The sequence below is a fragment of the Salvia hispanica genome, chromosome 5 (genome assembly GCF_023119035.1).
Source record: "Salvia hispanica cultivar TCC Black 2014 chromosome 5, UniMelb_Shisp_WGS_1.0, whole genome shotgun sequence".
NCBI classification, from domain to species: Eukaryota; Viridiplantae; Streptophyta; class Magnoliopsida; order Lamiales; family Lamiaceae; genus Salvia; species Salvia hispanica.
The window spans coordinates 3,865,164-3,892,416 of NC_062969.1; the positions used below are offsets into that span (position 1 = coordinate 3,865,164).

Here is a 27,253-nt window from a genome sequence, read left to right on the forward strand (position 1 = left end):
ATCAAATTCTGATACTCACACGAATTAAAAATCAGTCTAAAAAATTCATTAAATTTGGATTTATATTCAATTATCTCATGATTAAAAATTATGGTCATACGTGTCCATTTGTTAATATTTTAACTAAATAATGTCACTTACTCGTGGGATAGACTTGAATTTAACCAAATTGCATGATTTTCCTGGCAAACTAACTTTAAATATATCACCGACGCACACTTTAAAAAATTCCTATTTATTCATCTATTACAAAAATAACTTATATAGTACACATGCGATCAATTTCTATTTCTAGCAAATAACCAACTATTTTACTTTCTTATGCATTATTTTCTTAACTTTTACTTCTATAGTTTATTCCATCTTTTATTTTATTATATCTTCACTTAATAACTCAATAAGTATAAGTATTGTAATTAATTTAAAATCTCGTGTTAATAAAATTGACAGTCGATATAAAACGAAAGGGTATTTTAAATACCATCAACATTAGCATAAAATCGACCAAACAGTATAAGCATATTAAAAGGGTTTTTAGTGCTCCCTCCGTCCCACAAAGATTGTCCCATTTTCCCATTTCCGTCCGTCCCATAAAGTTTGTCCCATTTCACTTTTACCATTTTTGGTAATGCACCCCATATTCTACTAATTCATTCATACCCACATTTTATTATAAAACTAATACTTTAAAAGTAGGACCCATATCCCATCAACTTTTTCAACTCACTTTTCATTACATTTCTTAAAACCCGTGTCAGGTCAAAGTGAGACTATTTTTGTGGGACGGAGGGAGTATGTCCTAAAAAGGTGATAAAAGTCATAAATCCATATTCAACTATTCAATAATGTCCAAACTTGAGTAGTGATTTCTACTGACTTCTTGAAAAACAGAGATCAAGTTTAGACCGGCATAGTAATACATAGAGCCCAGTAATAAAAGAAAAGGAAAATAAATCGGGAGAAGGCGACACCAGTACCCACTAGCAACAGGTTGGGCCATCTTCTTCCCCACATTCTGCATTTTCCCAATAGCTTTTCCCCTCCTCTCTCTCTCTCTCTCTCTCTCTAAAAAATCACTAATTAACCCTATTTCTCACTAGTGGCTCCACTTTCACTTCCACACCATTCTTTTCCTCTTCCTCCTCTGGATTCCAGCTACACTGTGTTAATTAATGGCTGCTTTGGTGCTTATGGTTCTCCTTCTGGCCATCACTGGCCACTCCAGTAAGCTACTTATGTCACCACCTTTTTTTCAAGCTACAAATATCTGGTAGAAATAATTTTGAAAAAAAGGTTTTCATTTACAGTTAGCTCATTCTTCCTCTATTCTTAATTAAGAAAATATTTACTTCTTCCTACATTTTCTTATCTCTCTTGTTAAGACTTTGTATTTATTTAGTTATCTAATCTTGAGCCTTTCTATACTTCTATTTCTGAACAAAGAGTTTTGCTACCTTTTTTTTGTCACCTTCATTAAAATCTGCATATATTACTTCTTCCATACACATTTAAAATAGTGATAGGTAGGCTATAGTGTGATTGAAGAAATGACTCCACTTTATTGCTAGTTAAAACTAATGTAGATTTAAATGGAGAAATAGCGATTCATTTTTGTGATAAGTTTGTACTGTATTTATAAGTATTTATGAATTTTGAATAAATAGGCGCGTCGTGGTGCGTGTGCAAGGACGGGTTAAGTGACACAGTGCTGCAGAAGGCGCTAGACTACGCATGCGGAGCCGGGGCAGACTGCAACCCCATCCATCAAAACGGACCATGTTTCCAACCCAACACCGTTAAAGCTCACTGCAGCTACGCCGCCAACAGCTATTTCCAGAAAAACCGCCAGCAACCCACCGCCTGCAATTTTGAAGGCGCTGCAACTATCTCCGCTTCCGACCCTAGTCAGTTTTCCTTTTTCCCTAAATTATTTTTTACGAATCAAATAAAATTAAATTACTAATGTTTAATTTTAAGGCTAAAAGTAATACAAGTATGAAGGTCCGAATCATTACTAGCTTACTAGAATTATTATTGTTCCATCTAAAAATAGAAATCATAAAAAGTCATTGGGTATATTATGAGTAGCATGGGTTGATTTTTTTAGGTGTTACTACTATTAATTTAGATTTTCTTTTTCTTGTGGTTTTACAGGCATATCTGGTTGTACGTATCCGGCAACAGCAAGGTAATTTCATTTTAATCAACTTTATCATATGTTAATGTATAGTTTGGTAGTACTATAATTCACTTTAAAAATCTTGAAATGAAGCACAAATATAATTGTGTTGTGTGTGAGAAAATGACCGTTCAATGCATTGCCTGAAAACCTGTCGCTGTCGTGGGGGTGTGCGAAATCCCGAATCTGCCCTCCACTTGTTTGGACCCACCCCATTTCAAATTTCCTGCTTTATATCTAGACTCTAGTCATTTTTCACTAAAATGAATCGACCTAGCAACGGTCATTATGGCTCTATTTTTGTCATTTTTTGCTCTATTGGAACCCAATTTGAACTAGCAGTACTCCCTCCGTTTCATCATAGTTGAGTCATTTTATCATTTCGGGAAGTTTCTTTATAATTGAGTCATTTTCATATTTGGTAACTTTTTATCTTTTTTACTTTATTCTCTCTACTTTATTCATTTTATACTTTATTCTCTCTACCTTTTTCTCTCTCTTAATTTTTTATCTATTTATTTAACATACCCAACATTTATTTCTAAAACTCTGTGCCCAAAAGTTCTGCCTCAACTATAGCGAAACGGAGGGAGTACATAACATTATACTGCAATTTTACCTTGTGATAAGTTTAATATTTGGGACTTATAGTGCAACTTAATTTGCCCTTTCTTTGAATGTTTGTGCACTATTGGTAGGAAAGATAAATAAACAAAACATGATAACAACACATATTTTCGGTTTCGGACGTATAACTCCAAGATAGATAGATGAGTTGTCTGTTCTACCAAACTGCCCTTTAATATAGAGCTAAGTTTTTGTGCCTTGATCCTCTCTGCTCTGCACCACTTTTTGGTGTATGAACGTCGAGAAACTGGGAACCTGATCTCGAATGAGGTGGAGGCTGCTTCACAAGTTTTTCTCTTAGATTGTGAGTTGGCAGAGCATCTCCAAAAGGTCAAATATTCTTGATAAAGAATGACTTTTTGGACCATCGAATATTCCTTTCCTTTCAATTAATTATTATCCTACCATTATCAAATGCACAGATTTAGACTTTGGAATATGCAAATTTTTGCTGCAACAGTTGTAGTGTGATGATATTCATACTCGCATAGGTAGGTGGATATTGTTAGAAAATTCTTACTTATTGTCATATCTCATACTAGTAAGTAACATGATTTGGTGTTTGCAATATACTACTATCAACTTATCATGGCACGCCCCTTGTTAATTTGTGTAGTTCCTCCACCACCCCCACCACTGGCACTCCAGGGACTGTGACTCCGGTCTCTGGGACAACTGGCAACTCCCCTGGCATGATAAACCCTAGCACCGGTGGCGGTGTACTAGGAGGAAACCCCGGTCTAGGCCCGTCAGGCATGAACCCCAACACCGACTTAAGTGATGCAGGGATCCGTCTCTCCAACGCCTTCTTCCACTGCTTCTGTGTCGTCATCGCCTTCTCGGCACTTGTTTTCTCATGAGCTTGAATTCAGCGGCAATGGTGCTCGCTCCAAGATTCGTGTATGGATGATGATGGTGGTCAAGAAATTATGGATTTTGAGGCAGCTTTTGGTTTTTGTCCCTGCCTCTCTCACTCATCTCAGTACTCTTCTATGTAGTGTAAAACTTGATGGGATGTTCATTCTTTTTTTGAGTTTGTAGTTTTTAGTAGTACTATCTATTTGCAGATTGCAACTTGGCTATTTTTGCTATTATTATGGAGTATATTATTTATTAAGTAAGAGTAGTATACTTCCTAGTACTTCTTTCACTTCTTTGTAACCTGATACTAACATCTAAGAATCTTCATATTTTTTATATTTAACCTTTTGCAATATTTTTGGATTAAATCTTCAATCAAATGAGGCACCATTGTATGATTTTTTACATTTAACCTTTTGCAATATATTTTTTCTTAACTATTTACCTTTAAATTTAATAAAATATAAAAAATTCTTATTTATACTTTTACATGCAAAATGACTTCTTACTATATTTATGCTTTCTTCTATACCTCTAAATAGCTCTCTAATTTAACCATTTCCCCGACTTCCGGATTTCAGTTGTCTACAAGCTAATTTTAGACTATCGATTACTTAAATAAGATGCTGGGACCTAAGTTCTGTCAAAATTTATGTTGAATGAAAGTATATCAAAGCCGATAACTAGTACAGCAGTATACTATATTTAAATACTACTACTTCTCAGTGTTCAGTTTTAACACTTTATGTGATGTAGAGTATTTTAAACCGTTTCTGAAAATAGAAACGCAAATGCATCAATATTTAAATCGCAGAACACATATTGGATTTGCATCGGGCAGTTCACGAGAAATGGCAATAATGGGCAGCTCTTAAATTTAATATTGGAACCCCAACAATAATCTTGGGACAATAATAATGACATGGAACTTGTCATATTGTGTATGGTTTTTGCACGATTTCACACAACTAAATATGTCTAATAATATTCGCTCTTTATGTCCCCTCATTTTACACGGATAATTTAAGCCACTATTTAATAGGAGTTGTTGTCATTTGATTTATAGCACTGTAAAGTACTCCCTCCGTTTCAAGATAAGTGACCATAAACTTTTCGACACGAGATTAAGCAAATGAGATTTTGTTAGTAAAGTGGAAAGTGAATAAAGTAAGAGAGTTAATAAAGTAGAGAGAAAAAATAAGAGAGAAAGTACCAAAAAAAGAAATGAATTACTTATCTTGGGTCGTTCCGAAAAAGAATATGAGTCACTTATATTGGGACTGAGGGAGTATAAATGAACCAAGTTACTCGTCAATTATTCAGAGCTTCAGTCGGTTGATAGAAGTTCATTCAAGCTATAGCTTAGAAGCTCAACGGAACTACTGAAGCTTGTTACCCCAGCAAATCAAGTTTTAATATACTAGAATTATGCTCGTTAAATAACTGAGCTCGTAAATATAATATTTTGACTATTTTATAATTTGCATTTATGTCATATTATTAATTAATGAATGTACCAAGTCTTCCACAAACTTTATTTTATCTTATGTTATTTTCATATTTTGGATGAATTCATATCTGTATTTAAAAAAAAATACTAGTAATATTTTATATCTACAAATTTGAAAAGTTTGTTGTAACCATTTCGTCCAACGGCCCAACATGACAGTGTTTATAAAATTAATACTATAGGTCGTTTGATTCGTAGATAAAATATAATTAGATAGTTAATTTAAGATAATATTTTTGAGCCGAATGTAAGACAATGTCAAGATAGTGTTTTTTTAGTTGATTGATTGATATGATAGTCCTAGAAATGATTGTTTAGATAGAATGAAAAAGGACATAAATACCCGTTACAATGGTAAATTAACGGATGAATCACTGATGCCGCTGCAGGATTTTGAGAAGTTAGCCTGTGATATAGCCCAATCACTGACCTCTTCGGCTCCACCACCTCCTTCACCTTAGCTTGGATTAAGAAGGGGCATGGGACTCAATTTCGGGCAACAATTATCCGATAGATGGATGTTATGTGCGATCTCTTTCCCTCTCATTCAAATGTCCAGTTTTGTTTTGATTTTTGGAAGACCAAACTTATTGACCTAAGTGTTTATAATAATGAGTATATGTTTATTTTTTATTATCTGCATGAATTTTGGACAAATTTCTTTCAAAAATTTCATGGTCTAATTATGAAAATACATTGTTCATATGCAAAATAGGTTTGGATTTTTGTATAAGCTCGTTTAATTCAGCTTATCAGTTTACTACAACAAGAAAAAAATTTGCTAAGAACGCTTTTTAATTCTAGTAAATACATTAATTTGTGTGTCTAACTATACCACCAACGCTTCATAAAATGTCATTATTGTTGGTGTTCTAATTAAAATTACGGGACACAAATAGTCAAATAGAAGTGTCCTTAAAAAATAAAAGACTATGATAATTTGTCCTCAATTCGAGGATGCTTTCTTTTGCGTCCTTAACTATGGTTATTTTTAAAAATTTCAAATGCTAGTAATAATTTAGAGCGGATAGAAAGTAAAATAAATAATAAATAATGATATATACTAAATAATAATAATAATTTAGTTAGAGTGGAGAGAAAGTAAAGTAAGAGAGACAATAATTTGGGGTAATTACATATTCCATACAAAAAATGTTTTACCTTTGTTTCAATTTAGTACAAAAAGTATTAAGTTTACATATTTCATACAAAAAGCTAAATTGGTGTTTTAGTTAATACATTTCGTTAAATATTTTAAACACCGTTAGTTAGTTTATAATTTGTCCAACTTATCATCGTAACAAAAGAATAATTAAAGATGTAATACAATTAATCACTCTAAAAAATGTCAATATCAATTCTTCTAGCAATTGATCGCTGTTTACAAAAATTATGTCTTTCAATATACTCCATTTTTTTTTATTATATTCTTTATAGAACACGTTATAAAATAAGTCCATATTTCATCTTTACAAAATGGCTCATTTGAGCTTCCAGTAGTTAATAAGTCAATATTTAATTTTTACAATATCTTTTTGGTTGTATTCTCCATTGTTACGTGGGAAAGCTTCAACAATAAAATGCAATTCGCTAATTTCATGGCGAAGAGAGGTGATTTTTTTATGTGTTTTTTTTTAAATTTTTGTGAGTAATAAAAATAACTATGTTTGAAATAATTAATGAGGAGTTTTATTTTAAACTTTTTTGTACAGATTTAAAACATTGTTGAAACTTTTTGTATATGTGATGTAATTTGAAGTAACGGTGTTAGTAGGGACTTGACGGAATGTATTATTTTGGATACTAAGTAAACCTTTTGTATGAAATATGTAACTTAATACTTTTTGTACTAAATTGAAACAGAGGTAAAATATTTTGTATGAAATATGTAATTACCCCCAATAATTTAGTTATGACTTTTCGGTATATTATTCTCTCTCATACTTTATCCTATCTATACATGTATAAAAGGCGAGCTTTAGCCTTCTATTGAAATATATATAAGTTTTGGGGTTTAAATATAAATATTTATGAGTTATGGGTGATTGAGTATAAAATAGATGATTATTGACATTGTAGTTATAAATTTTCAGTTATTATTTATAAATTAATTATAAATTATTGCATGTGTATAATGTGAAGTAACGGCCAATCATCATGGTAGACTAAGCAAATAAGTATTGAAACTCATCTATTCATAATAAGAAACATGTTATAACTTTTAATCAATGGCTACTAACAACAAAATAAGAAAAGTCAAATTTTGTAACCTCTATTGTCTTAATTTATAATTATGTTGTTTTATTTCCATGATCTCTCATGGACTAATTTTGTGCTTATAAAAGGCACATGGTTGTAGATGAATCACACACTGAACAAAAGCATTTTCCATTCTCTCTCAAGTTCTCAATATTTTGTTGTACATTTTAGGAACATTGTATTACTCAATTTTTGGAGCCCCATCAAGTTCATCGGTGTCTAGCAGGTTTGAGATGTTATATACGTTAGGAGGATTTCATATTTGGGGATAATACGTCAATCCGAGAGCACTACCCGTAATGTAATTTGTCATGCTGAAAGAGAGGATTTCATGCATTGTTGTTTTTTTCATTTGATTGCAATAGTTAGAGTACCGCATGTGTATATGGTTCGAGAATTTTATCCCAACATTTCTTACAATTCTTAGAGAGGGAAGAATTGAAACATTCTTGACTCGAGAATTTTATCCCAATATTTCTTACAATAGTTAGAGTACCACGTGTATATATTGTGATTTAAATTTTTCAGTAGAGAGATATGAATGATTGTTTTAAACATATTTTCCAAAAGTATCAACACTTGATATTCTCTTCTTTGTTGTCTAATTGTGTTTGTCTTGATTCTATTTTAAGTAGTGGGGTATATTTATTGAATTGTTATTTATACTAGTATATTTTTCTACTTTTAATCTTATATAGTTATACTATTTTTTATTTTAATTAATTAATTAATAAATTTAAATCGTATGATAACAAAATATTTCGTCGTGCATCGCACGTGGATTAACACTAGTTATAAGAATGCACAGTAATTTTTTTTTTTTGGGCTTATACTAAAAGACATGCATACTCTTGTTGGACTCTAGAGGCAAAATGGGAAAGAATAATTGATGAAGGACCTTAAATGTGATTAATGATTTTGCAGAGACATGTGGCGATATTTTTTTAAATTTTGGAGACCTAAAACATGAGAAACTCATTTTTTAGGTACCAATTGTGAAATTCTCTGAAATTTCTCGCCTCTCTCTCCCGACTGATATCCAGGAACATAGCAGAGCACTCTGCAAATTTCTCCCCTCTCTCTCCCGATTGATATCCAGGAACATAGCAGAGTACTCTGCAAAACCCTTCTCTCTCAATTACATTTTCTTTCCATCACTTAGATTATTATTTTGTCGCTGTGTTCTTGAAAGTCTGGGTTTGTTTGCTCGCGTTGTGGCATTTGCGTGCATAGAGACATGTGCATTTCGAGTCTCATGAGTTTTTATACAGTTTATTTTTCTTTTAATTGGCTCCTAACTCTCGGGATATCGGTGAATCCATTATTCCATTATGTAATTGTTTGACCTAGGGATCAACCAGGTTGATCACTAGTGTAACGTATTCGAAGTGTTCATCCACAGTCGGTTATGTGTCTTATTTTATCTCACGACTTGAGTGGTGAATTGCTGCCCTTGTAATTCAGGGATTCTTCTTTATCTGATAATTAAATCTGTATACTTCAAGAGATTCATACGCAATTTGTTTATTTTCATGTTGAGTGATAAAAAAATGTATTGATCGATACATTTTGGCAATTATGTCACTGTATGACCTCTTTGTTTTATTCAACACCTGGAGCAATTGTTGATCTTTGTTTGTAGCATAATTTATATGGTCATATGATGATAAGTTTTGTTTTTACCAATGTAGGTTCTAGAGCTTTTAATCGTACAAATTGAAATCCATTGATATGCTTCCAAGTATCTATGTTTAGGCTAAACGTTGGGACATATGTGGTGGCATTGGTGTTAGTGTGAAGCAATAATTCACTCTATCAATGTCAAGCAGTTGTGCTCATATGTCAGACATCATTCATAGTAGTCTCGGTTGCTGCTTGCTTGCTGGTTAGATATCTATTGGGCTGTTGATAGGTGGAAAGATAAGCAGAGAGACATGTTTGATGATATGGCCCTTCTTAGGAGTGGAAGATGAATTATGCTTATTTTGCACGGTGGCTGTGTTTGTATTCTCTGTGGCATTTGCTTTTGTTGGAATTAGTTTTTTTTTGTTCGCATTTAGGATTCAGGTAAAGGATTGATGTTAATTGTTAATGAACACTTTAGGTACACATCAGTGCAAAAGAAGCAACGTAGTTTCGTCCAGGACTATGAATACGTTCACCCCCTCAATGGTTACTTCAAACTCAAGCATTTTGCAACCCAAGATTGAGGCAAATTTGTTAGCCGAGGCTGATCTTCATTTGGGATATTTCCAGCAAATAGAAAGTCAATTACTTGACTGTATGGGAATCTCCGATCAGCAACCATCACACTCCCATAACATTGAAGGTGATTAAGTTTTTGAACTAAGCATTTTATATTCAGGATGGAAATTGCTTGGATTGTCGTATTAGTTCTCTGTTTTCTGGAAAAATAGATTTGAAGGGAAGATATTGGGGAATCAGAAAAAAGATAATCGCATATGGATGAGATGCATAATCATCAATTCATCAAGTTCCTTTTGTAATATCTTGATTTTCTCTATTTCATAGGCTTATGCTACTTTAGGACTTTGGGTCGTAATGTGTAGATAACATATACTCCCTCCGTCCTCAAAAAATAAACAAACTTTTAATGACACGGATTTTAATGTGCAAATGGTAAAGTAAGAGAGATGGAAATAAGTAAGAGAGGGAAAAGATAGTGGAAGTAGTGATAGTGGATTATGGGATCCACATTATTAGTGGTGTGTAAGTGGTTTAAAACTTTCTATATTTAGACTTGGTCTAATTTTGGGGATGACCCAAAATGGTGAAACTAGTCTATTTTTTGAGGACTGAGGGGAGTACATGATGAATTGATGATTATGCATCTCACCAATATGTTGCTTGTTTTGTCCTGGAAAAGTATCTGGTGAGGACTATATGCATGAACCTGGCGGCATCATTGATATGCCTTCACCTGGAAACAAGAACTCAGCGTGTCTAGATGGTAAATGATCTCAAGCTTGAAGTTTTTATTTTCTCTTTGCAAGTATTAAATTTCCCTAGAATCATAAAGCCTAAGTGAATCTAAAATGATCTTTTAAAATCCGAGTAGTCTTCTTTTGCCATTTTTATATCCTAGCCAATGAGCTGAACTTATGGTGAAATTAATGACTTTTATGATACCCTTTCTCATCAATTTTAAGTGCTCGATGGACATGCCAATTTTCTGAGAGCCTATTTCTTGGAATTATTAGTGTTGGACACTGTAACTTATTGATCTGCTGAACTTTTGGATACTTAAGTTTTCATTTTTAAGTTGCAGACCTATTGATTTAACCACAACATAAAATTTCTATCCTTAGGCTAGCTTTGTTGTTTTTTGTGAATTTTATAAGTTGCATCTATCTAACCATTTATATGTAATTGACATATAGAAATTCCTCCTAAACCGATTGAGGACCACATTGTTATTGGCATACCTATCGTTGGGAGATCATCTTTGGCAAAGAACGCACATGATGGTTCGCCACCTTTGACTTTTTCTGAAGGAGTAGTTTATGTATTAATAATCATGCTGTTCAGGGATATAACACTTATTTCTATCATGCAGCACCTAGCAAAGAACAAAGTTTAGATAAACGATTAACACATGCTGACATGCTTCATAAATGCTTAAAGGAGAAGGACAAAATTCCTGTTTTATTTCATAATGGTCATCCCGTAGGGAAGTATGCATCATTGTTTATGAAAGAGCTTGGTATAGCTGTAAAGAAACATGCACCATTACAAGTCCAGGGTTGGAAGAAGGTAAAGGATGAACAAAAACGACCAATCTTTCAGCAGTTGGAGGTCAGTAAATTCTGACAGTTACTAATTAGTTAATTTAATACTATCCAATATGCTAACAAATAGCTGATTGTTTTAGTTTTTCCATGTAGAGTGCATTTTTGGTTGACTTCAGCCTAGGACCCGATTCTGTGAAAAAAGACACCGATAGAATAATGGGTAAACAATATAGCAGGTACCGCCAAAGGATGCACATACATTACAAAACTCTTACAGACTTGCCTTGGGAGGATCGGTTGAAACATGTACCGGAGGAGTTTTGTAAAAGTGAAGCAGATTGGGTGTATATGTGTAAACTGTTTGAGTCACAGACTTTCAAGGTAAAATGCTGTGTTTTCAAGTTCAATCATACTTTCTAGTGTTTTATTTAATGCATTTTCGTTTTTAACTATTTGTTACAGAAACTTTCCTTGTTAAACTCTCGAAAGTCTTTGTCGCAATACACTGTAAGCATTGAATCTCTGACTTCATTCAATTCCTTCTCAATTCAATTTGACTATGCATGCACATTATTTATAGGACAACAGGCCCGGAGAAGAAGATGGTATTGATGATTCTAATGTAACAAATACCTCAGAAAGATGTCGTCAAGGAGAAAGTGACGAGGCAGCCAATGTATAGGCATTCTCCATTTGTGTTTTTCCAATTTGTAATGTAAAATCATTATCTGTTTGCTGATGTATGTGTTTGTTTTAGAATGACAAGCAAAGTGGATCAGATAACCAAGATGCAAGCAACCAAGTTCCATCCGGACATAGAGATAGCCTCCAACCATCTGATGCTGTGTCTCTTATAGCAGCAAATGCAGAGCTTAGGGGTGAACTTCATAGTGTGCGAACTGCTATACAATTGATGGAAGATAAAGTGTGGAGTCTGGAGGCGAATCAGAAGCGGCTAGAGGAGATCATTAAGGCAAACACACAGATTGTGGAGACGAATCAACTGATGATGCAGCGGGTTTTTGAGAAGCTAGCCTCTGATATAGCTCAATCACTGACCTCCTCGGCAGCACCTCCTCCTCCGCCTTAGTTTGGAGTAAGTTAATCTTTGTTAGGGCATTATTCCTTCAAAATTTGCATCCCTACCTCGTGAGTTGGTGATTCACGGAGGCCTTAATTGCGTTGATTACTGGCAAGACTTAAAAAGTAGAATGCTACTAACTGAATTAATTCATTAGCTTAATGCTTTTGAAATAGTTATACATAGTGTTAACTTTTATGTGCATGGATCTAAATTTGTTTTCTTAAAAAACATTCAGGAATCCAGGGAAGATTTGCAGAAGAAGGGACATGGGACTTAATTTATTTTCAATCGACTCAATTTCGGGATGAAGTAATGTGAAGTCTCTTTCACTCTCTTCCAATTTGGTTCTGATGTTTGGAAGGCCAAACCTATTGGGCTAATTGTTCATAATTGTGTATGTTTACAGGTTATTATCTGCATGAATTTTGGACAGATTTCTTTCAGAAATGTCATAGTTTGATTGTTCATTTGCAAAATACATAAGACTTTGAAAGTGAGCTATTTGATTGAGGCATGCAACGGGCAACTCCCGAGCTAGATCCGACGTTGGATAGGTGTAGGTGGCGCAGCTTCAACAACACTTCTCTATGCTCAATCTTTCCAATTGTTGTAGTAATACCTAATTACCACCTCGATGATAATTTCCTCATCCTTGGATGAATTTAAAGATCTTTCGAAAGAGAAATGGGAGAAATAAAGGAGAGATGGAGGATTGAGGCAAATTTTTGTGCGAATGTGGGACGAAATTAATGGGAATATGCATTTTTGAAAAAAATCAAAAATAAATTTTATTTTGGACTAATCAGAAAAAAAATACTACTACTACTACTACTATTCATTAAAATTAAAGAAAAGTTAGGAGTAATAAAAAATAATGGAAGATAAAAAAATTGATCGCTGCCGCTCGCTCGCGCCAAAATTGCACATTATTCCAGCCGCAAAACCGCCGCCCTGTCCGGCTTTCAGCCGACGGTCGCGGTTGGAATTTGGAAATGCGGGCGCCGCCTCGATTCTGAGCTTGCAATGGCGGCGCGATGCTGAATTGCTGATAGCCTATTGGCGCCATCAGGCCATCATGGTGAGAAAGCCGTAAACAAAATCTGTTTCTCTCCCCCTTTTCCTTCCTAATATTTTTTCTGGTTTTCTTTTTCCGTGGTTGGATTGGAAATGGAATGTTATGCTTTTGAAAGGCTGTATTTCTTTTGCTTCAATTAGTAATTCGCCGTTGCTATATGCCTATATTGGACCTTGCTCTGTGCATGTGTATTTTTAAAAAAAAATCTCCGCGAATTCCGAAATTGGTTTCTTACTTTTCCGGCGATGTTGCATTTGTATTCTATGTCACAGTTACTTCGGCAGGAATTTGAGTTTTCTCATTCACATTTTTGATCCAATTTATTAATGATGATCACCTTAGCACAAGGAGCACTTTGATAGCTGGCTACGCAAAAAAATATTGTTAGTGTTGCTATACAGCTATCTTTTCATCGTCTTATTCAATTAGGGATTTTGTGAACAAATGACCGAAGATATTGCAGGAGCTATGGAACCTCTGATCTGACCCCTTCAACGGTTACTTCAAAGGTATAAGCCCTTCAGTGGCCCAAGGTCGAGATAAATCGCTAGTGAGCTTAATTTGGGGCAATTCCAGGAAATACAAATTCAATTACTTGGCAGTATGGAAATCTTCGGCAAGCAATAGCAATCATCACGCTCACATAAAACCAATGTAATTAGCATTTTTTTCCTTTGCATTGACTATTCAGTTCCTGGTGAAAAAATAACAGTTCTCTGGTTTCTGGAAAATTGCTCTGTTTCATATGTTGTTTCTTTGAGTTATAAACTGTAGATAACATATGCTTGAAATTGAATCAGATATCCTTATGATTTGCTAATGCTTCTTTTGTCCTGGAAAAGTATTTGAGGATGAGTATACGGACGAACACGGTGGCAACAGCGTGGTGCTTTCCCCTGGAGACAAGAAGTTGGCCTGTGTATAATCTGGGTAAATTCGGGCACAGTTTTATATGTCCATTTATACACCCACACTTATTCATGGATATTATTGCCTTCTATATTACTTTGATGTTTAAAATCCTACTAGTATATAGTAGATTACTTTGAGTTACTGGAGCAGTTAAGTATCATGTCTGAGAATGAAAAAGCCTAAATGAAGAAATGATTATGATTCTTTCCTTTATGATTTATGTGGGAATTTATCCTGGTTATGATAATGATATATAGAGTAACCGAGGTGACAGAAAGTGATGAACTATATCAATCATATCCGTCCTTTAGCTAGCTTTTAGTTGTTGTGGATGATGATGATCTTTTGTATGCATTCTTGCATTCATCTTTCCCAGTTCATATTCATTTGATTGATATATCTGTTTATTTTAGAATAAGAAGCAGATTGCATCATATCACAAAGATGATAACATCCAAACTCTTGATAGAGTGGATGTGTAGCTTATAGCTACATGAACATGCAACCGAATCAAAGAAAGCAGCACTGGTTATGTAGCCAGGATCAATAATGTGTTCCAGCCTGCTAAGTCAACTTCTACCATTGATACATCTCTTTTACCAAAATATTCAGAACTTAGGAATGAGCTTCGCAGTACGAGGATTGCCTTACAGTTGACAGAAGATAAAATTCGGATGTTGAGGGCAAATCAAAAGCATTCAGAGGAGACCATACAGGCAAACAAGTGGATTATGGAAGCAAATCAGAAGCGCCTAGAGGAGATCATGCAGGAAAACATAGATCATGGAGGCGAATCATCAAATGATGAAGCAAGTTTCTGAGAAGATTGCCTCTGATATAACAGTTACTGACCCAACTGCTGTCTTCAGCTCCGCAGCCTCCCCCTCTTTAGATTCGAGTAAGTTATTATTCACTTTTATGAAGTGTGGAAAGGATATGAATCCTTAAATAGATGCCTCTAGAATTTTCAAATCTGGATATGTTTTCTTAGAAACATCCAAGAAATGTTTTACTGTACATTTGCATACAAATCATAATCACAGAAAAGAGAATTACACGTAGACCATATACATATACAGAAACTAAGAATTATTATGCATTCTCACATAGTCTGCATAAAACCTAGGAGCAGTATCTTCTTCTTCATGAGCATTATAGGCATACCCTCCATGGCTGGATATATCAAGCCCTGCAACTTCTTCATCAATGGAAATTCTCAAGATCCTAAGCCAATGCAGCAAGTAAAACAGTGGCCCCATTGTCACACTTACCCACACCAATATCACGACCAGTTCCACCAGCTGCGCCCCCACCAGCCCCCACCCGCCCCCAACCAGCAGCCCATATGCCCGACCCTGCGCCCCAGCCAGCCCCGCATTGTACGCCTGCACCACAAACTCCTCCTTCGCGAAGAGCCCTGTGAAGATCAGTCCCCACGCTCCGCACCCGCCATGTAGCTGTGCTGCCTCAAGCGGGTCATCAATCTTGAGCTTTAGAGCCAGCACGTTGAGCCCAATCAGAACCCAGGCGGCGAAGAACCCACAGACGATTGCGGCCCATGGCTCCACCACAGCGCAGCCTGATGTGATGGCCACGAAGCCGCCCAGGACGCCGTTGCAGACGGCCAAGGCATCCCAGTGGCCCGCCAGCATCCGCCGCCCAAACAGCGTGACGATCCCAGCAGTGGAGCCGGCCAGCGTGGTGGTGACTGCCGTTCGCCCCACTGAGGTCCAGTGCCCCTGGTCGATGGTGGTTGGGTAGGCCACAAGTATCTTGTTGAACGAGCCTGGGTTGAAACCGAACCAACCGAACCATAATAGGAATGTGCCGAGAACCACTAGGGTTGCATTATGCCCACGCATGATCACGGACTTTCCGAATGCATCGAACCGCCCCACTCTTGGGCCCTCGATGATGCAGCCCCAGAGCCCGGCAATCCCGCCCACCAAATGGACCGCACCGCTTCCCGCAAAGTCAATAGCCCCCGATCCGAATAGCCGATGGCTTGAGTTTGGGCTTAGCCACCCACTAGATGACCAAACCCAATGGGCCACTACAGGATAGACAAAGCCCGAGAGAAAGAATGAGAAAATCAAGTAGGCGCCAAACTGAGTCCTCTCTGCAATGGAACCGCTAGTTATACCGGCCACGGCAATGGCAAAAGCCCACTGGTAGAGGAAGAAGCTGTAGTCGTACGAGGCCGTTGGGACGTCTTTTAGGGCGAAGTAGCTTGTCCCAATGAATGGGTTCTTATTCGGCCCCTCCCCGAAGGCGAAGGCAAACCCGAACAAGAAGTAGGAAAGGCTTCCAACGGCAGCATCGACCACGTTGGTGAGCAAGATGTTCATGGCGTTCTTGGCCCGAACAGAGCCCGCACACAGCATGGCGAAGCCGAGTTGCATGACAAAGACTAAGTAGGCTGAGAAGAGAAGATATATGGCATTGATGGATTCTTCGACACTTGACTCCCATGAGAGTTCCATGGTTCTTGGAGAAAGAATCAGAATATTGTTGGATATGATTGGTAGTATACAAGAATTTGGATGAGTATATATGTACATAGGGAGATATATCATTTATTAATATATTTAGAATTTAGCTCAACTTGCTGTATGAATGTTTGGAATGGTCCACTTGTTATTGATAGCCCGAGCACTAAGAATCAATGAATTTTTACATGTATTGTATTGTTATTATGTGGATAAGTTTTGATAAGCCTTGTAAGGCTCAACTCACTAAAGATGTACAACAAGTATGAAATCATGTCCCAGAAAATCATTGTGCATAATGACCACATGCATATGTGTGTGTGTGATCTGATAAATTATGTAATTGTGGATTTATTAGGGACATAACACTAGACACTAGGACCATATCCTGTCCATTTGGGAAACCATTTATTATCAAGAAATAGTTTTACATATGATTATAATATCATATAATATAACCCTTTTTTCATACATTATGTGTACATTTATGATGAACTCGAAGATTCTGTGGAGTCCCTGGAATCTCGAGTGGAGTCATGAGAGTTTCAAAGCTATCAACAAGAGCCTTCACCTTATTCTTACCCATTAAAACTACTCTCATGCATTCCTTTTTCATATGATCAGAATCCCCTTCTGAAACAACACTCCTCAATCTTATCTCCTTCCACCTGTCTCCGCCTTCTTTGTTTTCTGCTTCAACAACTCCTTCATCCTTCAATTCCATCTTTGTTGGAAAACAATCATCCGTTATTGCTGAATCAATTGTCTGATCATCAACATCCTCGTATTGGTTTTTGTTTTGGCTTTGGTTATGATCATTTGTTTCAACAATGTGTATGATCTTCTCTTCAATGATTTGATCACAATGCTCACTGTTATTGCAGCATTCGGAACCTTGTAGAAGTTCTTCAGATTTGGCCTTTGGAACCTTCTTAGCGGGGAAGCTCTTACTTCGTCTAGTCCTTGATGATTCTGGAAGAGATGTACGAGGCAGCGAACTGACTCTCTTGACCTCGTTGTCTCGACCGGCATTGCATGTGCCTTTTGAGGTTTCATGTTTTCTGGCAAGTGAGTCCTTAGTTGCTGATGTAGCTCTGTTTTTTGAGGTTGAGTCCTTAGTTACTGATGTAGATGTAGCCATGTTTTTTGTTTTATATTTCGCCTCAGGTCTCGTATTTCTGTTTCTGCTGTTGTCAGATTCGGCTAAGGAGTCGCGTCTGTGGCCGTACTTGCACAAGTCGTGGCAGGAGCTTATCGAAGCTCTGAGATAATTTGGAATTGGGATTAGATCAGTGAAGAGCAAAGCTGTGCCTCCCGTTGAGTTCCGGCGTTGAAGCCTGGATTCCGGCTTGATCTTCTTCAGTTTTGTTGGGGCCTTGATCATTGATCTGGCCATTGGAGAAGAACAACAAAGCTGCAGACAGAGGAATAACATGAAGGTATTGAATTGTTGATTGTTTGTATTGTTAATTTAAAAAAATGGCTAATCAAAAACCCTTTTGGTTTTTAATGATGTTAATATATGTGAACAAGGCAGGATTTTCATTTCACATTTGAATATATGCATTGGTGAAACTGTAAAATTCTTACCTTTTGAAGATGAAGGAATTTGAAGAAATGGAGACTGTAAATTATTATCTCAGAGTTTTATGGGAGATTTAGGATTGGGGAGATATTAACAAATGTGGGATGACAGCTCCATTTTTAATGGCAAAGGAGAAAAAGAGTTGTATTTCTACATGCAATGAGAAGATGAGATATTTAAGGAGGACCAGTAAAACAAGAAAATAAATTTGTGTTCCAGAATTTATGTCTGTCTTGAATATTAATCTTATAAAATGTCTCATAGATAAAAATTTAAAACTTTTTAAAATCTTATTTTGATATATATCTTTCTTAATTAATGATTCCCAAATCAAAATGATAGAGTGTGGAGCTATTATTATTTATTAAAACAACTGCTTTAGCTTTTCAGGGTTTAAAAACAGGTCAAATTGATTGTAAAACATACTCCAATATTATTTCTTAATGGGAAAATAAATGTTCTCTTTTTCTTTATCTGTGAGGAATAGAAGAAATTTGCCTGAAATGCCCATCTATCTGATTTAAGAAGCAGCGAAAGCGAGACCTACAAAAATCCAAGGTCACGACAATCCTTACTCATTTAGGTATGGAAAAATCAGTGGTCATAAATATATTGGTGAACTATTTTCTATTTAAATATGCAATCTTATTTTTAATAAAGTAAATTTTGAAAATATAAATATATGTACTTCCACTCAGCCTCTCAGAGAGACCTGCACAGGGGTGAGACTTTTGTTTCTATAACAAATTCGCATATAAATAAATAAATCCAATATAATTATAGTAATTGCAAAAACATGTACTCCTCAACGTTCCTTATACAATTTGAATTTATATTTGCCCAAATTAAAAAAATTTAGGATTAAAAGGTCGAAAAAATAACCCCAATTATTCCAATTAATATATGGAGGAAATTAGACATAATAGGATACTGATATTGTGAATTACATAGATAAGATCCCAATTAAATATGGCTGACACTCGTCCTCGAAGCAATTACTTTTCTGTAAATCTAGATCACGATCAACTTCTATTTTTATACTACTGCATTTGTGCAAAGCTTTATTAATGGTTGGTGGTTGGCAGAGTTAATGCATAGTATTAATTGAATTGAATCTCAAAATGGGAGGACTCTTGTTAATTATTAACTCCATTTAACTAATCAAGATTATTCAGGATATCGTATACTTTTTTAATTTGTTATGTCACATAAAAATAGACATTTGTGCATTTTTGTATTTTGGACTTTAAAAAATTCCAAAAGATGCAAAAATCTTTCCAGCAATATTACATAAAATTCCAAAAACGTGTGAGGATATTTTTAAAGTTTAAATATCATGTACTACTATTAATATAGTTTTAAAATTTAGTTAGTTCACTCTTAAAAATAACATTTTTATAGAAAATTGTTGACATGCTACAAATTAAAATGTGAGACTATTGAACAATCATATGTTGCATGTACAATTAATTAAAAATAATTTACGAAAAAATAAGTCGTTTTATAAATTAAGTATCAAATCTAACTAAAGTAATGACAAATTTATTTCAAAGTAATCTATTTATATGGAATTTGTAATATAGTTAAAAAAAAACATATACATAAGCACCAGATAATGTGACTTGGCAAGAAAATGAGAAGATTAGACTTGAGAAAGTGAAGTTAAGACTATAACTTTTTTTATTAGTACGTGTTACTGACATCTATCAATATATAAAAGGCGAGTTTTGGGGTGTTTTGAATAATTATTTGATATAAGGGATATAAATGCAAATATATTATAGTTTGATTTTTATCATTAGGCGAGATTTGGATGTTAATTATATTATATGGACATTAAATATGTTAACCGTTTAGATAAACTAATTAATTAAGCCGTTTATCCTTGCAAAGTGTTACTCCGTATTAATCTTTTGCTATTAGTTGCCTCTATGATTGTGTAGCTCCATTTTCCTTTTAGATATTGATCTCCTTGGACTCAGAATTAACTTTCAAACGTTAATATGTACGTTAAAATTTTGAATAACCGATTATATCTAAAATTTAAATATGAATGAAAATGGTTGTAAGCGTTTTTTAAACGCTTTTCTCACTAAATAATGGTGTGTTTTTAAATAATAAATGATACAATCATATTGAATATTTATTTATGTAGATGAAGGCTATAAAAGGGGAGTATCCATAGTATGTTTCAAATTACCTTTTTCTGCCGTGAGTTTGTAGCTTTTTCATCGATTGATCTTGCACAAAAAAATGATGTAATTAACACATTATTTTGTCAAAAAACATCCATGATATATCAGTCTTACTATCTCTATGTTTAATTATCTTTTAGGGGTTAGTTTTATTAGGATTCTTCTTTTATAAAGTTTTGATGTGTGGTGTTGGAGGATGTAGGATAGTCAACCGTAGAGATTTATTTTGATGTTTCCCTGTTTAAATTGATTATGTAGAAAATATGTAGAAATCTGAATGGAAGATGAGGTATTGGTGGCATCATTCGATGTCCGGCAAATCTTTCTGGTAATTAGCATGCAGGTGTTGGATTCTTCTATATTTAGTATAGGAATGGATGGTTGATTATTTGATTTATTTGTGTTCTACCATATTAATGTATTGATTTAATCATCTTATGTTTTAGTAGGTTTTATAATTTATGGTACGAATTATATACATGTACAATATCGGTATTTACCATAGGTTTGTTATTTTGTGGTGATCCATTATGTATTTATAAAATAATTTTTGTATTGATGTATTGATAATTTGTCTAATAGTTTTATTCTCTACCTAATTTTGTATAGTTTGTATCGTAGTAAGTCACAATATGAAATGAAATTTTTGTCTAATAGTATTTTAATTTTAATCATTTTTTTCGCTCAATTATATTTTATTTCTATAACATAATTTATTAATTATCATTAACAATTTTGTGGCTTTTGTTGATTTCATGATATATAGCTTTTTAAACATATATCCTAAATTTTGTTAAGCAAATAAAATAAATTGTTGGAAATAGTTATGTTATTTAAGTATAAGAAAAAAAATTAAGACGTCTTAATTTTAAAATTAATGTTTAAATAAGTATATAATGGTGTGATTGTACATGATAATTATAGTCACAAAGATTTAAGTATATTTTTTGAAAATTTGTACTGTTTATAAATTCATTATAGTGATAAAAGATTTATAAATTATTCTACATTTGTAGAATATTTTGAATCTAAGTAAAATTAATATTCAACTGCAGATATTTTATATATTTATATAATAAATATGTAGTATATATTTTATGCTTTTAGATTTCATATCATGATATGTGTATCAATTCGAAAATTATTTCACAATATAAAATAAGTACTAGGAAAATCGAATGGATCGTGCAACGCACGGGTGTGATACTAGTGTGTAGTAGTAGTTAGGTTACCCTCATTACTATTATAGAGAATATTGTTGTTATGAATTAGAATAATTAAAATCCCAAACTATTGGTATAAATGAATATGATCTTTGATTTACTATTTAGATTACATCTCTGATGCCTATTATTAAGCCTTAACCAACACACACACACACACACATACTAATTAAGCTCAACTTATTTTGCTAATTGATATTATTGTCCGTTCACATTGAAGATACTATTTTGCAAGAGCAAAGTGTATATACTTTATGGATTATCACATTTGTAATTTTCATGTCCTGTTTTTTGAGAAAAAAGGGTCTACAATAATATCCTACTATTTTAGATTTATGTTTTTGAGTTGGAAGTTCTGCTTGTAAAAATGTTCCATTTTAATGCAACTATCTAGAATTTAAATTATTTATTTTTAATATGAAATTCAAATTTTGGAATTGAGAGGGACTGAAATTATAATTAATATTAAATTCAAAATGTTTGTAATACCAAATACCATTGAATTTAGATTTTACCTCTCCATTGATAGAGAGGTAAAGATACCTCTTCAAAATGGGTAAAGGTATATAATACCTTCTCAAATACCTCTCCCCTTGGAGAAGGATATTTCATGAAAAAAAAAAGTAAATATGGTAGTTATATGACTATACCCCTCCATTTACCTCTCCCCTTGGAGATGCTCTATCATGATGGAAAAATAAGAGTTATTCTATTTAGCCTCCGTTCGGTTGTTATAATTGCTTGTGATTAAATATTATGAAGTTGACTAAAAATTTGATCCTACTTAAAATTTTATATAGGAGTATTTTTGTTGAAATTTTCTAGTAAATTTTGATTGTTTTCAAATTAATAAACGAAAATTATATTAGTCTTACATTAGATGCATATTTATTTCAGAATAAATTGTGTTATAGTCTATTTATGATTAAAGCTAATTAAATATTGATTAAAACTAAGGCATTGTCATACCTTATTGATTACATAGTACTATACACTATCAAATATTGATTATAACTATTAATTTTTGCTATTTAATAATTTTTTTAATTAAAAAAATTTATTGATATTTAAAAATTAAAATTTAAAATTTTGTAAAATTAAATCTAATATTGAAATAAAGAAACAAAGTGAAGGATGACAAAAGGGAAAAAGGATTTACAAGAATGGAATGGAATTGTCATTCCATTCCCACTTTCATCCCATTCTCATCTTCATTCCATTCCTCCTTATTCCATTCCATCATACCAAGCATGTACAAATTAGATTATATAGGTACACCTATCTATGACATACACGTGGGAGTAGTTAATAGTAATGTACACATACATTCATGATACATTACGTTCAAGTGCTACTTTATATGTAAATTTAAAGTTTTAAGATGATATCGATATACTTATATAGTGTATCTCGCTTTAATTGGATTTCATGTCACATGCATCTCTCTTAATTAATTAATTTTGAATAAAAGAGATTATAACCAACTAATTAATGTATTGGCAAACAGACACCCCACCCCCCACCAACCCCATCCTACGATGGGCCCCACGTATTGACAAATCCCATGTCTCTTCCATTGTAAGTTATATATTCCTCTCCCTCCCTCTATCTTCACCTTCTTTGCCAAGTGCGTGTGGCCCCAGCAGATCCAGATTTTCTCTCTCTCAGCAGCCCACCTTTTCCGCTTTTCCTTTTCCCTTTGCTTCTTTGCAAATTTAAGCCTCCTTTCATGCCCTCTTTTCTCTCTTTCCATATCCCCCTCCTTTCTCTCTCTCTAATACAATATGCCAACTCTCTGAGCTCATTTCACTTCGATGAGATTTTTTCCTCTCTCAAAACGTCCTTTTTCCTCTTCCATTGCTAGTGGATTTGCTGAATTCCGCATGATAAACGAGCAATTTTGGTGCTGGTGAAGTAATGAAGCTGTGATTTGTGTTGGTTTTGTTTTTCTCTTTTCAGGTAAGTTTCAATCTTTATTGTTTTATCTGAGAATATGGATTCTGAGTCTGATCTTTCCTTCATTTTCTCATCTGAGCATTTCTCTTTTCTCAGAATGCGTTATTGTGTGTGCTTGTCAGTCTGCTAGTGAGTGTGTATGTGTGTGTTTTTCTTTTGTCTCTCTCATTCTTCTGGGATAAGCTGAGATTTTACTTTTAAACGGTGTGTTGATGGTTTCTGATGACATGATCTCTCATAATACAACACAATTTCTCTTGTTTACCTTTTTCAAAATTTTTGGTAGAAATGTAGGATTGTTTTCCCAATCTCAAATTCTTAGTATTTTCTTGTTCATGGTCAACAATATTTATTGGTGTGATTTTTAAGTCTAAACCTTATCTCGTTACAGTCTGATCTTTTGTTGGAGGAGCTGAGGGTTTTTCCGCCCTATGATATAAGGGAATCTTATTAATGGTTTTTTCCTGCTTTCAACCTTTCTTAATCTTGCTTGGCTGGAAAAATGTCGGCTTGATCTTATCAAACGCAAAAAAGTAGTATTATTGGATACGGTTTAATCTTTCACGTGTGAGCAATTTTGGAAAAATACAACATAGATTTTTATACTTCTCAAATTAGGACAGGTTTGGATTATTATATGATCCCTTTCTCAAAGATTTCTGTTGCTGCTTTGATTTTTATATTTGATGAAGTGGTTCTTGAATCTTTCTTGTGTTCGCCGTCTCTTTGAGCAATTTGGAGTTAAAAGAGAGGATAGTTTGAAGAAAACTATGTGAAATGTTTATTACTACTTGCGAAGCACCATGGAGAAATTTGTGAGGAGTAATGTCTATTGCAAGACACAACTCAAAATCTTCTGTGTGATCTTTGTGTTTTGGAATATGATGTGTTGAATGTTCGATTTTGGAGGGTTCTGTGCTATCTTATTATGCACGATACTAACTTGTTTTTATTTTTTCCAGTTTAGGTGAGTTGGAGCGAGTATGCAGTGCAGTAGTTACACGCCCGTGTATTACCACAACGTGAGGGATCTGAATGGCGGTGCTGGTGGCTATTCTTGGCATCTTTACAATAGTAATGCTAACTATGGAGAAGAAAGAGGCCACAACAACAGCTTTTGTGCATCGTGTGATCAGTACTTAGGTCATGACAAGGAAATGCTGAAGCAGATCATACAGAATCAAGAAGCCACGTTAGGTCTCAGGTAGGTGTCGTCAGACCTCTAACTTTGCTTCAACTGCTGAGTGTTGATTGAGACAACATTGGTATATCTGGTGTTATTCAATTTTTTCATCTGGCATGTGGTCATTTTGAGTTCTACGTGAGTATCATATATTGATGGTTCGAAAGAAACTAGAGTGGGCTCTCTCGACTGAAAATGGTATTATAGCTACCTTGTGGAGGGGGCGGTCGTTTTGTATGACTGTGTGAGTGGAATGCAATGAAGATATCATGTCATCGATTGGGAGGAAGTTGTGTAGAAAGTTGTATTTATCCTTTCTGAAATGCAAAATTGAGTGTGAAATGGTTACGAGCAGAGTTTGTTTATTGAGTTTTGAAGTTGTGCTTCTCTACTTTGTTATATATTGTTAGTCCAGTTGTGTTTAGCTGTTTAATTTAATGTTTCGACTCCCAGGTTCAGGAGCTACACCTGGTATACAGAAGGCAGAGGGACTTGATGAATGAAATGAGAGCGAGAGAAATCTTTGGACAGCATTTACTATCTCGAACATCCGAGTCAATCCATTCCTCGTCTCATGGTGGTGATGAAATTCCTCAGAAGCCTACTCCTGCAACAGGCTGGCTCTTCGGCAATCTTTCACCTCGTGAGTTGTCTGAACTAGCATCAGGGAATTTTCAAGGGCCTAAAAGTTTAGTTGCAGAGAACTTTCTGAAACATTCAACTCTGCAAAGTGAGTCTGGCATAAGAAGAAGCAGTAGTGATGATGCCCAATTTCTGTTTCCCAGCACTAAACGAAGTGGAATTATCGACCTTGAACTTCCAGCTCATATCTACCATGATGATCAAGTGAAGCAGTTCAAAGCAGGGAACCTTTCTGAAGCATCTGACTTCACATGTCGTACCCCTGATAAAGTTTCCAACTTTCTAGCTGCATCTCATTCAGATATTGGCTTGAGTAAAACATGGGATTTATCGAGTTCTAGTTCGGATACCAAGAAAACTTATTGTTTCATTGATCTGAATGAGCCCATACAGTTGGAATCGTTTCCCACAAGTTCATCTGGTCCTCTTGAAGCTTTTACTGATCTTGTGAAGACTGGTGAAAACTCGGATGGCACAAATTCATCAATGGATATTGATTTGAATTCAATGCCTTTCTGTGAGACTCAAATGCCTTTTGAAAGCCCTCCATCTATAAATAGAGAGGCTAAAGTAGTTCCCGATAGCAACTCTGCCTCTGAAGACGAACCTATTGTACAGAACAGCATCAGTGACAGTTTCTTGAAAGCTGAAAGTTACATTGACTTGAACAATGGAGTAGTAGACGAGCATCCTCTGCCTCCGGCTAGCTCGAAGTCTGCAGAGTTGTTGAAGGGACCGGTGAGCCCTGAGAACAAGGAGCGTTCTCCTCCAAGAGGAGAATCCGAAGATATTCAACCGGAAACACATCTTTTATCTGAACAAGGAGAGGCTGAGCCATTCATTGAATCCGACACCACTGCTGCAAAGACTCTAGTCACAATTTTTACATCTGGAGTCAAGGTAGAAGCTGAAGTTCTTGAATCACTAGCAAACTTCAGAAATCTGTGTTGGTTTGCCGAAATTGTTTCTTCCAATGGAGACGAAGTGGGAGATGAGGTCATGGAACTTGAGACTGTTGCAATGGATCAATGTGGGGAGAACGCTTTAAACTTGTCTCGTTTTAGCACAGGAAAAGGAAGGAGTAACATGTCCAGAAGATCCAGGAAGGGTCAGAAGAGAGGAAAGAAGCAATGCAAGGGCTTCAATTCGGAAGCTCTAGAAACAGGTTTGTTGAAGAGGAAACCGGGCAGGAGTGGTGGTGCAAAAGCAAGAAAATATTCTAAGTTATCTCCGTCAGATGTGACGAAGAAGTCAATGAGCTCGATCATGAAGCAGTCCATTGCTAGCGCTGACCAGAGTGTCGTGCTGAGCTGGGGAAGGACAAAGAAACGGCAAGGAGGTTGGAGACGTCGGGCTAGCCAATTCTTTCTTGTAAGCTGAGATGGCTTGATTGTAGGATTTCTTTGTACAACCAAAATAAGGTTATATTAATAATTTGATATATTAATTATATATTGAAATTACAAATATAATAAGTGGATAAGTTAAAAAGACTAATTAGCTTTTAACATCATTTTTTACTTTTATATTTGAATTTTCTTTCTATTATTTTTAAAATTTGAATTAAAATATGCACTAATTACATTTATGGTTCAAAAAAAAACAAAAAAAATTCTACACAAATCATAAATATATAACCACAATATTATGCACCTTTCATGTACTATATATGCAGTATATATTTTAATTAAATGCATAAATAGACCTATTTTTTGTCAAAC

The 27,253-nt window shown here is 34.7% G+C and overlaps 4 protein-coding genes across 4 annotated transcripts in view; 3 read left to right on the forward strand and 1 right to left on the reverse strand.

Annotated features, from left to right (window-relative positions):
- Window positions 1–959: 959 nt before the first annotated feature.
- Window positions 960–3,923, forward strand: LOC125191093 (PLASMODESMATA CALLOSE-BINDING PROTEIN 3-like). Its single transcript, XM_048088552.1, has 4 exons — window positions 960–1,224; window positions 1,665–1,904; window positions 2,155–2,188; window positions 3,423–3,923. Exons 1-4 carry the CDS (start codon window positions 1,173–1,175, stop codon window positions 3,664–3,666), a joined length of 570 nt encoding a protein of 189 aa, XP_047944509.1. The 5' UTR covers window positions 960–1,172; the 3' UTR covers window positions 3,667–3,923.
- Window positions 3,924–8,437: 4,514 nt separating this feature from the next.
- Window positions 8,438–12,786, forward strand: LOC125186791. The gene is made up of 10 exons (XM_048083232.1): window positions 8,438–8,573; window positions 9,541–9,765; window positions 10,324–10,407; window positions 10,838–10,924; window positions 11,014–11,252; window positions 11,342–11,569; window positions 11,651–11,695; window positions 11,769–11,864; window positions 11,946–12,284; window positions 12,508–12,786. The coding sequence occupies exons 2-9, from the start codon at window positions 9,585–9,587 to the stop codon at window positions 12,276–12,278; spliced, it is 1,293 nt and encodes a 430-aa protein (XP_047939189.1). The 5' UTR covers window positions 8,438–8,573; window positions 9,541–9,584; the 3' UTR covers window positions 12,279–12,284; window positions 12,508–12,786.
- Window positions 12,787–15,183: 2,397 nt separating this feature from the next.
- On the reverse strand, window positions 15,184–16,803 carry LOC125186792 (ammonium transporter 1 member 3-like). Its single transcript, XM_048083233.1, has one exon. It carries the CDS (start codon window positions 16,740–16,742, stop codon window positions 15,342–15,344), a length of 1,401 nt encoding a protein of 466 aa, XP_047939190.1. The 5' UTR covers window positions 16,743–16,803; the 3' UTR covers window positions 15,184–15,341.
- Window positions 16,804–24,996: 8,193 nt separating this feature from the next.
- Window positions 24,997–27,253, forward strand: part of LOC125188859 — a 3,798-nt gene continuing 1,541 nt past the window's right edge. The window contains exon 1 of the mRNA XM_048085921.1: window positions 24,997–25,755. Within this exon, the coding sequence (XP_047941878.1) occupies window positions 25,386–25,755 (370 nt within the window). The 5' untranslated portion in view covers window positions 24,997–25,385. The remainder of the gene's footprint in view (window positions 25,756–27,253) is intronic.